The 13,367-nt window shown below is 42.1% G+C and overlaps 1 protein-coding gene across 1 annotated transcript in view; it reads right to left on the reverse strand.

Moving 5' to 3' along the window:
* Nucleotides 1-1,961: 1,961 nt before the first annotated feature.
* ALKAL1 (ALK and LTK ligand 1) overlaps nucleotides 1,962-13,367 on the reverse strand; it is a 67,925-nt gene continuing 56,519 nt past the window's right edge. Inside the window, exons 2-5 of the mRNA XM_053245950.1 lie at nucleotides 11,193-11,246; nucleotides 11,016-11,069; nucleotides 9,715-9,795; nucleotides 1,962-2,602 (exon numbers count right to left, since the gene is read on the reverse strand). Coding sequence (XP_053101925.1) covers nucleotides 2,556-2,602; nucleotides 9,715-9,795; nucleotides 11,016-11,069; nucleotides 11,193-11,246 — 236 coding nt within the window. The 3' untranslated portion in view covers nucleotides 1,962-2,555. The remainder of the gene's footprint in view (nucleotides 2,603-9,714; nucleotides 9,796-11,015; nucleotides 11,070-11,192; nucleotides 11,247-13,367) is intronic.

The raw sequence follows: 13,367 nt of genomic DNA on the forward strand, positions 1-13,367 counted from the left end.
TCACAAGAGCGATTGCTTCATAACTGTCACCACCCAGTTCAGTTGTTATAAAAGGATACTTGGGTGCTCCCAAAACACACAAGCAAAGGAAAAGATTGCTTCCTTTCAGGACCAGGTCTACTCTCTGTCCAGTTGAGGTTCTGGGTTCTTTTGTTAAATCTTATCATAAAATTCCCTTTTATAAAGTGTGTAACCAAGCAATCAATCTAGGCAGTCTCTTTTGTAAAATGTAGGTGCAACATTGTTTTTAGAAAACATTTTTTTCATAAAAGAAGTTCAGAACAATCACATAAAAAGCAAAAAAAGAGAAGATTATTGGGGGTGGGTGGGTTAGATACCTTACTTTTATTAAAACAGGATTATTAAACAGAGCCTCACAGAATTGTTTGACCTTTGAAAAGCAGTAAAAGGTAAAGTGTGCCGTCAAGTCGATTTCAATTCCTGGTGCCCACAGAGCCCTGTGGTTCTCTTTGGTAGAATAAAGGAGGAGTTTACCATTGCCTCCTCCCGCACAGTATGAGATTATGCCTTTCATCATCTTTCTATATCTATTCATCATATATCTATATCGTTTTAAATGCAAAATAACTTAACTAATCTTTGATGGCACTACATACAGTGTGATCCTAAACTATCTAGTGATGCTCCTGCCTGATAGGGATGTGCACAGAACCATTCAGTGCTCCATTCTAGGAGTGCCAAACCAGTTCCAGCAACCAGTGCTCGAACCAGTTTTGAGGGGGGGGGGAGTAGCTTTAACGGGCAGGGAAGAGCTGGTTTTGTGAGGAGAGCTGGTCTTGTGGTAGCAAGCATAACTTGTCCCCTTAGCTAAGGAGGGTCCACCCTGGTTGCATATGAAAGGGAGACCAGAACTGTGAGCACTGAAAGGGCTGAGAGAGATTCCTGCCTGCAACCTTGGAGAAGTCACTGCCAGTCTGTGAAGACAATACTGAACTAGATAGACCAATGGTCTGACTCAGTATATGGCAGCTTCCTATGTCCCTATGAAGGGTGCGTGCCTTGCACACGTGTATCAGCCATTTGCATGGCAATGCTGATCCCGGCTGCAAGCAGGCATGCTGCAGCCCCGTGCACCTGCCTTTTGGTAAAGTGGAGGGGCAGGGACTGGTAGGCAGGCAGCGCCTTCCCTGCCTCTTAAAATGACCCCCCCACCCTCCCTGCAGTGCATGGAACTGATTCTGTGCACATCCCTACTGCCTGAAACTAGGGTTGTGTGGGTCTTTCCCGTTTTGTTTTTGGCCCAAATCCAAAACACCCCCATTTTGTTCTTTGTTCGAAAACAGCCAATCCGAAACACCCCAAGTTTGTTCTTTGTTCGAAATTGCAAAATCCGAATCCGAAATGTTTTGGATCTAAAAAAAAACGGCCCCAGGGCAAAACTAGTGAGAGGGAGTGGTAGTACCCAATGGGTGGAAGCTACCACCTACATTTATGAGGAATTGGGCAAAGGGCTGATTTTTGTTGAATTTTTGAAGCTTAATATTTTCCCCATAGGGAATAATGGAGGTTTCAGCTTCACGTCGGGCGGAAAGGGGTGGCCCAGAGCAGAGTAGGGTGGGTGGTAGTGCCCAGTGGGGGCAAGGAAGCTGCCAGAATTAGGAATTGGGCAGAAGGCTGATTTTTAAAGATTTAATGGAGTTTACACATCTTTAAAAGTTCTTCCCCATAGGGAATGATGGATTACCCAATACTGCAGAGAATGAGCAGTTGCACAGTCAGCAGTACTTTAGTGACTCCCATTATTGTGGTACTGTTGATTGTGCAACTGCTTATTCTCTGAAGTGCCTTACAAGTTCCCCACAGCCCTGACATGACAAACAGTGTCAACGAGACACTTTGCATCATATCAGCCAGTGATCAATAATCTCCAAACTATCTTGAAGTTTCAATAAAAAACATGAAAACAATCTTATCTTTATACACTTTATTCCACCAAAACTGCATTGCAGTCTTCCAGTCTTTTATGCTTACATTATTTTACATTATAAGTGCCAGTACAAACATAACTGCTGATAATCCAGAACTGCTTTACAAATGTTCCCCAAAGCAATGTGCATTTCTGAACATTTTCTTCTGATGTGCAATAATATATATACTGTGTAGGCATATATATATTACCAAAGCTTCATAATATAAAATATTTTTCACTGAAAGTAAAACTTCCCACTTAGAGCTTATTCAGATTTCAGTTACAGAGACCTCTGCATTTCAAGTTAGTGCAAATAATGAAAGTAGGAGCCTGAGCAAAATGGTGAACATACAATGAAACAAGAGAACAGCAAACACTAACGAATTCCCTGCACATAATTATAATATTTAATTTGCATATTATTAGTAGTCTTTATATACAACATATTTAAATAAATTGGCTTATTTGAGCTATAGGCAACAAATTTTAAAATTCAAATAAAATATGTTCCATTCACACAAATATGGAATGTCCAGCATATATGAAAATAAATGCATCTAGTAACAAATCAATGCTGTAATTAAAAAAAGGACAAGATGTCTTCTCTATTTTCTTGGTACAGATTTCAAGGCACTTTCCCGGCAAACCAGAGTTCTGTCTTAGCAGGAATGTCTGAAAGAGAAATTAAAATATTTTTGTTCACCAAGTTTCACAATGTTAAACAATGATACAATCAGTGGAATTATAAATTATTTATAGTCTGCTGTTCACTGAAAAAATGTAAAAATGTGAACACTTTTCAGACTGTATCCAGCATTCAGTGAATGCATGGAGTGGGGAGCTGCTGATTCAGTCCCAGCCTTCACCACTGCAATAGAACAGACCCTGAACTAAACTACTATATGCACACAGGACCAAGCAGCCTGAAAAAGCAGGGTTCCTGATTATATGAAGAAAGCCTTGTGCATACATTCATGTATGGATGGATGCAAGCTGTATTCTAGCCTTCAAATAAACACAGGTTTCTGCCTTTGCCACTGACATCCTTTTCCATTCATCCATGCACTCACTGAATATTGTATGCTGCCAGAATGTTGGCTGCTGTGGCCTTAATACAAAGAAAGTTAGTTGTGTGGAAGTCCCACTGGAATTAAACTGGATTTACATGAATTTCACCATGGCCAGTGTCAAGGGTTGGCACTGTTGGGCTCAGAAGGACCCACTACTGATCCCAAGACCACTTCTGTGCTCAGTAGTCTTTTTGTAGTGGTGCAAGAGCAATTTCCTTGGGGACTATCCAAAATAAGGGAGTGTAAGGCACTTTGCCAAGGGCTCCCTACAACCTGCAGACAGGCTTGATTATTAAAGGGGGGAAATGCAAGTTTTGTATGCCCTAGATGCTATCAAATATTTCCTACCACTAACAGAAATATTATAAACTAGCTTAACCCATTCAGAGCATCTGTGCGCTAGTACTTGATTGTTCCCCTCACCCCAAGCCACAGCCCCCCTCACCTCAGAGATCTCTCCACCCTCGCTTGAGCCACACTCCTGTTCCTCCATCCAGTTGTTTCCATCTCCCTCATCCCTCTTGGTCACTCCTCCATCCCTTTACACCATCCCCCTCACACCTCTTGGTGATGGCTAGGGATGTGCATGGAACCACGGAGGCGTGGTCCGGCACTGGGGGGCATGTAGCTTTAAGGGGGTGGTGGTAGTACTTACCCCCCCCTGCTGCTCTTCCCCCTCTGGCGCTGGTGCATTTTAAAATCTTCCTGGGGCGGCAGAGTTCCTTCCTCGCACCGCTAGCTGTACTCCTTTGAAGGCTTTGGATGACAACGACGGGGGCAGGGGTGGCAGGAAGGAACTCTGCTGCCCCAGGAAGATTTTAAAATGCACCAGCGCCGGAGGGGGAAGAGTGGCGGGGGGGGAAGTACTACCACCCCCCCTTAAAGCTACATGCCCCCGCCCTCCCGAACCTCTGGACCGCCGGACCTCCGAACCGGTCCAGCGGTCTTTTACATTGTGTCCGGACTGAATTGTGCACACTCTTAGTGATGGCTGCAGCGTTGCTAGTGCCTACTGGCCAAGCTGCAGCCCCCTATCCACAGAGGCATCCCCACCCGAGCCCCACTCCTGCTCCTCTCCACAGCAGCAGCAGCGGTTGACCAGGCTCTTCCTCGTTGCCACCACAGCCACTTGTTCCCCTCAGGGTGCTGACAGGACCAGGCCCATCCCTTGCCTGCCTACCTCCGCCAATGGCCTCGGTAGCCACAAACAGCAGCAGTGTTTGACTGGGCCCTTCCTTGCTGCCAATAGGTGATACCATGGCTGCTCATTCCCCTCAGGCTGCTGACAGGCTCAGGCCCATCCCTCACCCTTCCTGCTTTCTCTCTTCTCCATTTGCTCTTCCCCTAATTCTTCCCTTGCCTTCTTTTTTTCCTTTCCCTCTCTCTCTTTGTTCCCGAGTTAACAGATCATCTTCATCTTGTTTCCTCATCTAATTCACACAGTGGCAGCCTCCTTCTCCTGAAGGGACTCTTTCCTCCCTCATGACCCCTCACTTCACAGACCCCTGCCAACTATCCTTTTATATAGTATAGCACATATATATTTATATAGTATACTTGGACTTCCAAAAAGCCTTTGATAAAGTTCCCCACTAAAGGCTCTTGAGTAAACTTAGCAGTCATGGAATAAGGGGACAGGTTCATGTGTGGATCAGTAACTGGCTGAAGGACAGGAAACAGAGGAGGAATAAATGGACAGTTTTCACAATGGAGGTAGGTAGGAAGTTGGGTCCCCCAGGGGTCAGTACTGGGACCAGTGCTCTTTAATTTGTTCATAAATGATCTAGAAGTTGGAATGACCAGTGAAGTGGACAAATTTGCAGATGACCCTAAGCTATTTAGGGTACTGAAATCCACAATGGATTGTGATAAACTCCAAAAAGATCTCTCCAAACTGGGGGAGTGGGTGACAAAATGGCAAATGCGGTTCAATATAAGTGTAAAGTGATGCACATTGGGGCAAAAAACCCCAATTTCACATATATGCGGATGGAATCTGAGCTGTCGGTGACTGACCAGGAAAGAGATCTTAGGGTCGTGTTGGACAGCTCATTGAAAGTGACCTCTCATTGCGTGGCAGCTGTGAAAAAGGCTAATTCCATGCTAGGGAACATTAGGAAGGGGATTGAAAATAAAAGTGCTAATATTATAATGCCCTTATACAAATCTATGGTGTGGCCACAACTGGAGTACTGCGTATAGCTTTGGTCACCATAGCTTAAGAAGGATATAGTAGAACTGGAAAAGGTGCAGAAGAGGGCAACCAAAATGATCAGGGGCCTGGAGAACCTTCCTTATGAGCCTAGGCTACAGAATCTGGGGCTCTTTACCTTGGAAAAGAGGCAACTAAGGGGAAACATGATCGAGGTGTATAAAATTATTCATGGAGTGGAGAGGGTGGACAGAGATAAATTTTTCTTCCTCTCTCACAACACTAGAACCAAGGGTCACCCCAGGAATCTGAAGGTCGGGAAATTTAGGACCAACAAGAGGAAGTACTTTTTCACACAGTGCATAATTAATCTATGGAATTCTTTGCCATGGGATGTGGTGATGGCCACCAGCTTGGATGGCTTTAAAAGGGGCATAGACAGATTCATGGTGGACAGGTCTATCAATGGCTACTAGTCTGGTGGGTGTGGGCCATACTAGTTGCAGGGAAGCAACAGCAGGAGAGAGGGCATGCCCTCACATCTTGCCTGTGGGTTTCACAGAGGCGTCTGGTGGGCCACTGTGTGAAAAGAGATGCTGGACTAGACGTGCCTGATCCAGCAGGGCTGTTCTTATGTTATGTTCTTATATAGAGAGATAGATTCTTCTAATCTACAATCAAGAACATCTTCTGACCAGTAACAGCTGCATTCCAACTGACCTTAACCTTCACAAGCTCCTCCTCCCTATCTGCATATGGAATCCCAACTGCCCAATAGCTATGGTGCTAAAGGCTCCTCCTCCCTATCTGCATATGGAATCTCCACTGCCCAATCACAACGGCACTTCTGCTCACGGACTCTGTGGGATTAGCCACAGGTTTGCCTTAGAGAATTATATAAATAGATAGATAATTATATAAAGAGATATGTCCACATTGTTTTCTAAAACATCAGAATCATGATCTAAAATTTTGGTTGACAACCTGTAATGAAATGTTAATCACTGGGGCCATTCACACGACTGGGCCTGCAGGGGAGAGGATGGGCTGGGGGAAGGCTGTGCAAATTTTATCTTACCCCCCACCAGATGATCCATTAAACATTGCTTGGAGCACAGACCATGTTCCCAGATGATCCGCTGCTGCATCAGGAAGCGCAGAGCTCTGGAGGCCGGAACGTTCCCTGGGCTACAGGAATCCCACAATGCACTGTGTGCTGAGCACAGTGCACTGGGGGATTCCCCCAGGAGATGGGTACTCTAGGCACCCATCTCTGTGTCTCTTCTGAATGAATGCATCTTGAAGAGACACATGTTCCCTGAGCTTGGGTTAATGGTGTGCTGCCACCACTAACTCAGACTAAAAGCCACGCCAAAAAGCTGGGCTAGACAGGCTGCACTGCCAGGATCAGGCCCAATCCCAGAAGTTCTCATGCACAGCCTAACACAGGTTGGGATTTCACAGCCTGGGTTAGACTGCACGTGAGAACAGCCTCACTGTTTTGTTTGTTTTAGAAGCTGTGACTATGCCTGTTCTATTGCATTAGTAGACTTATCCATGGTCCTGAAACGAATGCAGAAGAAAACCATGAAGAAGAATTAAACAGAAAATTGAGTGTGCAAAAACACTTCAACCACCTGAAGCAACTTCTTGCCAGCTGCCAAACAGATGTGCTGTTTTTCATAGTATAGTGCTAATCTGGCAACTGTCTCGTACAGCTCCATCGTAAATCCAGAAATCAGGTCAGGAGGCTAGAGAACAACCACATGAGCACTATTGTGTTCAACTACAGTGGCTGTTCTCGCAGCTCCTTTCTGAGGGAGCTGCCTCATTAGCAGTGCTCCACAGTGGCAGAGAGCTGCCGCTCCCTGTAAGGGATAGTGAGAGAGCTTCTCCCCAGCACCTGCTATAGTGCAGCAACTGGTTCCCTTGCACCTTATCGGTGAACCCAGGATCAGTTTCTATGTTCAGCTTTCTGAGTTTTCTAAAACAGAGAGAATAAGATCAACCTCTTAACCAAAGGGGGTGGGATATCTTTCTTTAAAAGGAGGTGCAAGAAGAACATCTCCTCAAACTGCTCATTCAACATAGCCCAGATCAGTTTACTGATATGAAGCAAAGCATTAGTCCACATAGCCTAGCACTATTTACTCTCATTGGCCATAGCTGTTCAAGATCTCAGGTAGAGCTCTTTTCAATTCCTGTCCTTTTTAAGTGGAAATCCTCGGGACTGCAGCGGAGATCTTCTGCATACAAAGCAATGCATGTACTCTACAAACGACACCCTCTATTTATATTTGTCATCTCTGACATGAGGGGTTATACAAATAATTAGAACAGGAAATATTTTGGAACCCTATTATACTGGAATAAAGCAGGAGCACAGAAGATACAGAACGTTAAGTGTATTCAACAAAGAGATGCAGGAAAGAAAGAGTGCAGGAGGTGGGGGTGGGGGGAGAGAAAGACCTAACCTGTAACTTTCTGTACTATCTTGTTAATGTCTGGCTTCTAAGAAAATAAGGGGGGGGGGAAATCAAGCTAGTCCTAAGATTATGAAAAAGTAGGATAAAAATACTTACATAACAGGCCTCCTAATGCTTTGTACACTGTGTACACTGTGGGCTCATTGCTAATCTTGTCAGCAATCTTGCACACCTTTTGTAATCTATTTAAAATTACAAACACATAACATTAATTATCATGTATTCAAGGAAAAGTAAATAATTTTAATTTGTTCTCAAATGCATGATGTAGATGCTTATTTTAAACTATGGTACCTTTAAAAAAATCAAGAGATACATTTCTAAATGATAACAGCTTATTTTATCCCTGCTTTTCAGTACATATATCTCAGTGCCAGCACTGGTTCCAGTGTTAAGTGTTACCATACCAAAGTGGGGAGGGAACACCAAAACAAGCAAGAGAGAGAGCGTGGAAAGTCCTCAAATGCCTCCCAAATTGATTTCATTGATGGTCCAATGCGTTTCAGCAAAGGCCTTTCTAAAGATCTCTTATTCCAATAACTTCCAATAACTAAAAGAGGGTGAAAACAGTTGCTGACATGCTGACTTAGAAAGCACCACTACAATGGGAAAAGCATTGGTGCTTCTGAAAAGTTCAACTAACTCAGCTCCACTGCTACTTCAGCAGCGGGGGCAAAATTCAACAAATCTCACCTTGCCCAGGAAATATTCTGTGGAACCTGAAAAGATGTCCCTAGGGTACACAGTCCTCAGGGACACATTTTTTGGTGGCACAGAGGGCCAGGATGTCATTATGTAGTGAATTCAATAAAACAGCTGTTTATTCACTTTCTCTTAATTGTATTTTCTGCTAAAGAAAATTTGCCACATTGCAGGGTCATGGTCCGTCACACAGTTGGGCATGCTTATGCATTACAATTATGAAGTCTTTACAAAAGCCTAGTGCCTTTTTTTTCATTACAAATGAATATAAAAGCTACACTAAAATTGAATTCACATGTCTCAGAAGTTATCTGAAATGTAGGCTAAATTCCAGCCTGCAGTGTAACGGTCATGCTTATTGTGGACACATGTTTATTTATTGGGGACACATTCCTTATTTTTAATGTGGATAGACATTTTATGCCATCTCTGGCTTAAAAAAGATACTTGCATCTCATTTTGGAAAAGAATCAAAGAACATAGGAACATAGGAAACTGCCATATACTGAGTCAGACCATTGGTCTATCTAGCTCAGTATTGTCTTCACAGACTGGCAGTGGCTTCTCCAAGGTTGCAGGCAGGAATCTCTCTCAGCCCTATCTTGGAGAAGCCAGGGAGGGAAATTGAAACTTTCTGCTCTTCCCAGAGTAGCTTCATCCCCTGAGGGAAATATCTTGCAGTGCTCACACATCAAGTCTCCCATTCATATGCAACCATGGCAGACCCTGCTTAGCTATGGGGATAAGTCATGCTTGCTACCACAAGACCAGCTCTCCTCTCCCGTAAGAAAATTGTGTTGTATTAAGAACTTGTCCATTACTAATTGAAGGTTAGACAGAAAGTTCAGACCATAAAATACATTGACATAGAAATAAATAAATAAATAAACTTTATTTGTTAACAAATTGCTCTCTGGGCAGCTCACAGAGTATTAAAACATACAATAAAAACACACAACACATTAAATCATAACAAAGTAAAAAGAAAAAAGAAAATACAATACAAAGCAGCTAAAATCAGAACAAATCTGAAAACCCAAATTTAGAAACCCAAATTTAAAATTCCTGGGTGAACAAAAAGGTCTTTACCTGGCATCTAAAAGAACAAAGTGGTGAAACCAGGTGAACCTCACTGGAGAGGTTATTCCATAAACAGGGTGCAACCACCAAACAGGCTCTCTCCCTGGTAGCCACCCGCCTCACCTCATTTGGCAGGGGCACCTGGAGGAGGGCCTCTGAAGAAGATCTTAAGGTACAGGTAGGGACATATGGGGCAAAGTGGTCTCTCAGGTAACCCAGTCCCAAGCCATTTAGGGCTTTAAAGGCATTTTTTTAAAATGCCTTTAATAAAATGGCATTTTAGGTTTAACTTACAGGCTGGTGTTGAGCAGTCTCGTGTATTGTGATACAACCGGTAGAAAAGCGTACTACATTCAGATGAAACTGTGACTGGACCTGTTTGGCAAAATACAAAAATTAATAAAACACAACATTTTGACTGCATTTCAAATATTATTGAGTACTATGTCATGTTATTTAATTTTCTTTTTAATGGTCTATACTTGCTTCAAGTATAATATCTTTTAAAACTATATACACTGTTCACTTACAATACAATTATGCTTAATCTTCAGATACAATTGCACAATATCATTATTATGATACAAGCTACTGAAATAATCTACTTTATGCAGGGAACTGATAATACTTTTATTATTGGCAGCAAAACTTTGCATTACTAAGGAATGGAAAAGGAAGAACCTGCCAAAAATTAAATGTTGGTTTGATAAAATTTGTGAGCTACTAGCACAGGGCAAGCACTCCTCAGCTAAAAGCTTTTGTTCAGTGTTGCTTTTTAGAAAGTTGGTTACCTTTTAAAATTTTATGGATGTCAAAAAACCTGCATAAGTCCTGAAAGGCTGGAAATGATTTTTATTTTATAATTTATTTCAAATATTCTAAATGAATTAAATGAAGTAATGATTCTGAGGTGTTCTATCTATTTGACCAAAGTTTTATCTGTAGTTTTTTTGTAATTTGTTTTCTTTCTTTCATTTCTACAAAAATAAAGAATAAAAAAGCATATTATAAAAGCTACTGAAATAACTAAGAGGGAAGGCTGAACTAAAACATATACAGAATGCAATTTCTTACACTGGTTCTTCTCCTACTCTATGACGTTTTCTTTAATCTATTGGTAGGAGACTATCAGATGATACTTAGGATAGGTCCAATATATGTCAATCACAATCTGTGTGTCAGTTGAAGAGCTTAGTTTTCAGCACAGCCTTATGATTCCTTCCCCTCCTCCATGGGACACACTGCCTCCTATGCAAGGGGTGTCTCCCAAGGTGGGGGTGGAGGGAGGTCAGCCCACAAGATTCAGAGAGTGTATCATTTACTGTAGGGGTTCTCCCCAATGAGAGGAAGGCAAATACTCTAATGCAGACAGTATCTAGGCAGTATCTAGGCATTTGCACAATTTGCATGAATTGCACAAACATGAAATTTGCACCAAAATGTGCTACACAAAGGAAAGACCATTGTTTTCAATGAGCTTACTCTTATGTAACACAAGTTGTGCAAACTGTGTAACTTGCGCAAATGCAACGTTGCTAGGTGGATGTACTCTTGCACATTACATGAGCCAGAGTTTTCATTAAAATTTGTCTTACCTGTAAAGAGCTGGATGATCTTATCTCTTAAAGCAGGATCTTTTGAAAATAGTTCTGTAAAACACATATTTTTAATTCTACACATATATTAAACAAAACTGTATGTAAACAATATGCACATTTTTGAACAGACTGGAGAGAGATTAAATCACCATTTTCACAAAAAATGTTTCTCACCTGTAAAATGTTGTATGAACTTGTCTTTTATATCAGAATCTCTTGGAACAGCTTCTGTGTGGGGGGGGGGAAAACCAGATTTTCAATTATATACATAATGAAGAAAACTGTAAAAATAAGTTAGAATACAGAAACCCTCCTGCAAATGCAGCTTTCCTGAACACACAGAGCTCCCGCATACGAAAAGCTTATTCTTTACTTCAGCATAGCCATCAATTCCTTGCACCAAATTATGTGCATGAGTAAATGGTCTCTTCTATTCAGGTGAAGACCCTGTTCCTGCTGTGAGTAGCCCATATACCAGGTGGACCAAAGAGGATGCAGCAAGGGAAAGTGGAGAAGGGCATCACATGGTCAGCAAAACAAAGTTGCTCCAGTGCAAGGAGGGGTGTGTGGAGCACTGCCCACAGAGAGAAGAAAGGGGGCATCCTTTCTCCACACCACTTCAATTATTTCCTATTGCCAACACTTTTCAAGAACTCAAAAGCTTAATACTATTTTAGAATTAGGATTCCTGTACACTTCAGAACAGAGGTGAGCAAATCCTTCCAACTCCCATTGGTTTGGTTAAGAAATAAGATGAGCTAATCCCCCCGCCCGCCACAATAAAAATCAGGAAGTAGTTCAGTTTATTTGTAAACAAAGCCAAATTAACCCCCTTGAGCCCCAAAGTGTCCTCACTCACTCAGTCCCAGTGGCGGATTAATGGAGAGGCAGAGTAGGCATTTGCCTATGGCGGCAAAATTTGAGGAGCAGCAATTTTTGCCCTTCCTCAAATTTTGTTGCCCTTCTCTGTGGGCAGTGATGGCTGCAGCAAGGGTGGAGTGGATGGGGAGAAATTCCCCACCTTTTACCTTTTTTTAAAAAGGCAAACCTTTTTTGTTTAAGGTAAAAGGGCAGAAAAAGCCTTTTTGCCTCTGGGTGGCAAAAAGCTTAATCCACCCCTGCTCAATTCAATGATCTCTCAAACTCCCTTCCCTCCCAACCCACTTACTTGGCAGCAGTGGTGGTCCAGCTCTGCCTCCGGCACGGTCTACAGGAGAAGGAAGGGAGGGGGTCCCTCTTCTCTCTCCTCCCAAATGCCTGGTGGCAGCATGCCAGGACAGGATGAAATATCTCTGAGAAATACAATTTTCCAAAGGGCTATTGCAATATCAGAAGCCCTCACGTTTCCCTTACAATTACCATTACATTACATAAACTGTTCTGTAATGTACCAGGCACCAGGGGAGTGGGGGCCCCTCCCTCCTTTTGCTCATATTGCATCTTGCTTCTACAAGAGTACTGAGACCAGCTGGGAAGGAGGAAGAGGGTTTTGAAGATAAGTGGCTGAGCTGGAAGTGCACGGTGGGAGGGAAGGGGTTTGGGGGGGTAGCTTAGTGGGAGGGAAATGTTTCTCTAGCTTCAATTAAAATATGATCTGGAGAAGAATTAGAGGGTCATAATTTTTGCCTTGTAGCTGAGGAGGGTATTATGAACCCCCATGAAACTCCAAGCCCACAACTGTGTCTTTAATGACATCAAAGAAAGCTTTTTTAAAAAAGGTGGGGGCTCCAATATTAATGAGCCTGTGCTACAACTGTGTTTGATTTGACAGATTGGAGACAGTGACCATCAAAAGCAAAAATAACATCAAAAATGCCTGAAAAATCACTATATGAATGCATCATAATTAGTTCTGATAAGAATATTCGATCAGATAGGAAAAAATATAACTTGATTTACATTTATTGGCACAGTTTTAACCCAATGTTTTAAATATGAATTGCACATAAATACTACAAAGCAGAAGGTTATGTGTAAAACATTTAAGGAACAATTTTCAAGCATGGTTAACTGTTATATTTTATTATGACTAGACATAACACACAAAGGAACAACCCACTCAAACAGAATGCTTCAAGAAAGGCAAAGCATTATTTATGTAGAATACCATCCAAATAACTTAACGTCCTCAAATAAAACATACAGTATCGTTGGTGTTAACTTTATGGACCTATAGTCTTTCAATCACAGGCAGTATTGCAAGAAAATAAAAATAAAAAGGATTTCCATTATATAAGCAGGAGTTCCATTCCCAGAATCATCGCACATGTTGTTGTAAACAAACAAACAAACAAACAATCTTCTTTATCAAGGAAGTCTTTCTTGTGTCTGTCAGGATTTTTCAACTTG

This window comes from Hemicordylus capensis, chromosome 4 (genome assembly GCF_027244095.1).
Source record: "Hemicordylus capensis ecotype Gifberg chromosome 4, rHemCap1.1.pri, whole genome shotgun sequence".
In the NCBI taxonomy this organism is placed as follows: Eukaryota; Metazoa; Chordata; class Lepidosauria; order Squamata; family Cordylidae; genus Hemicordylus; species Hemicordylus capensis.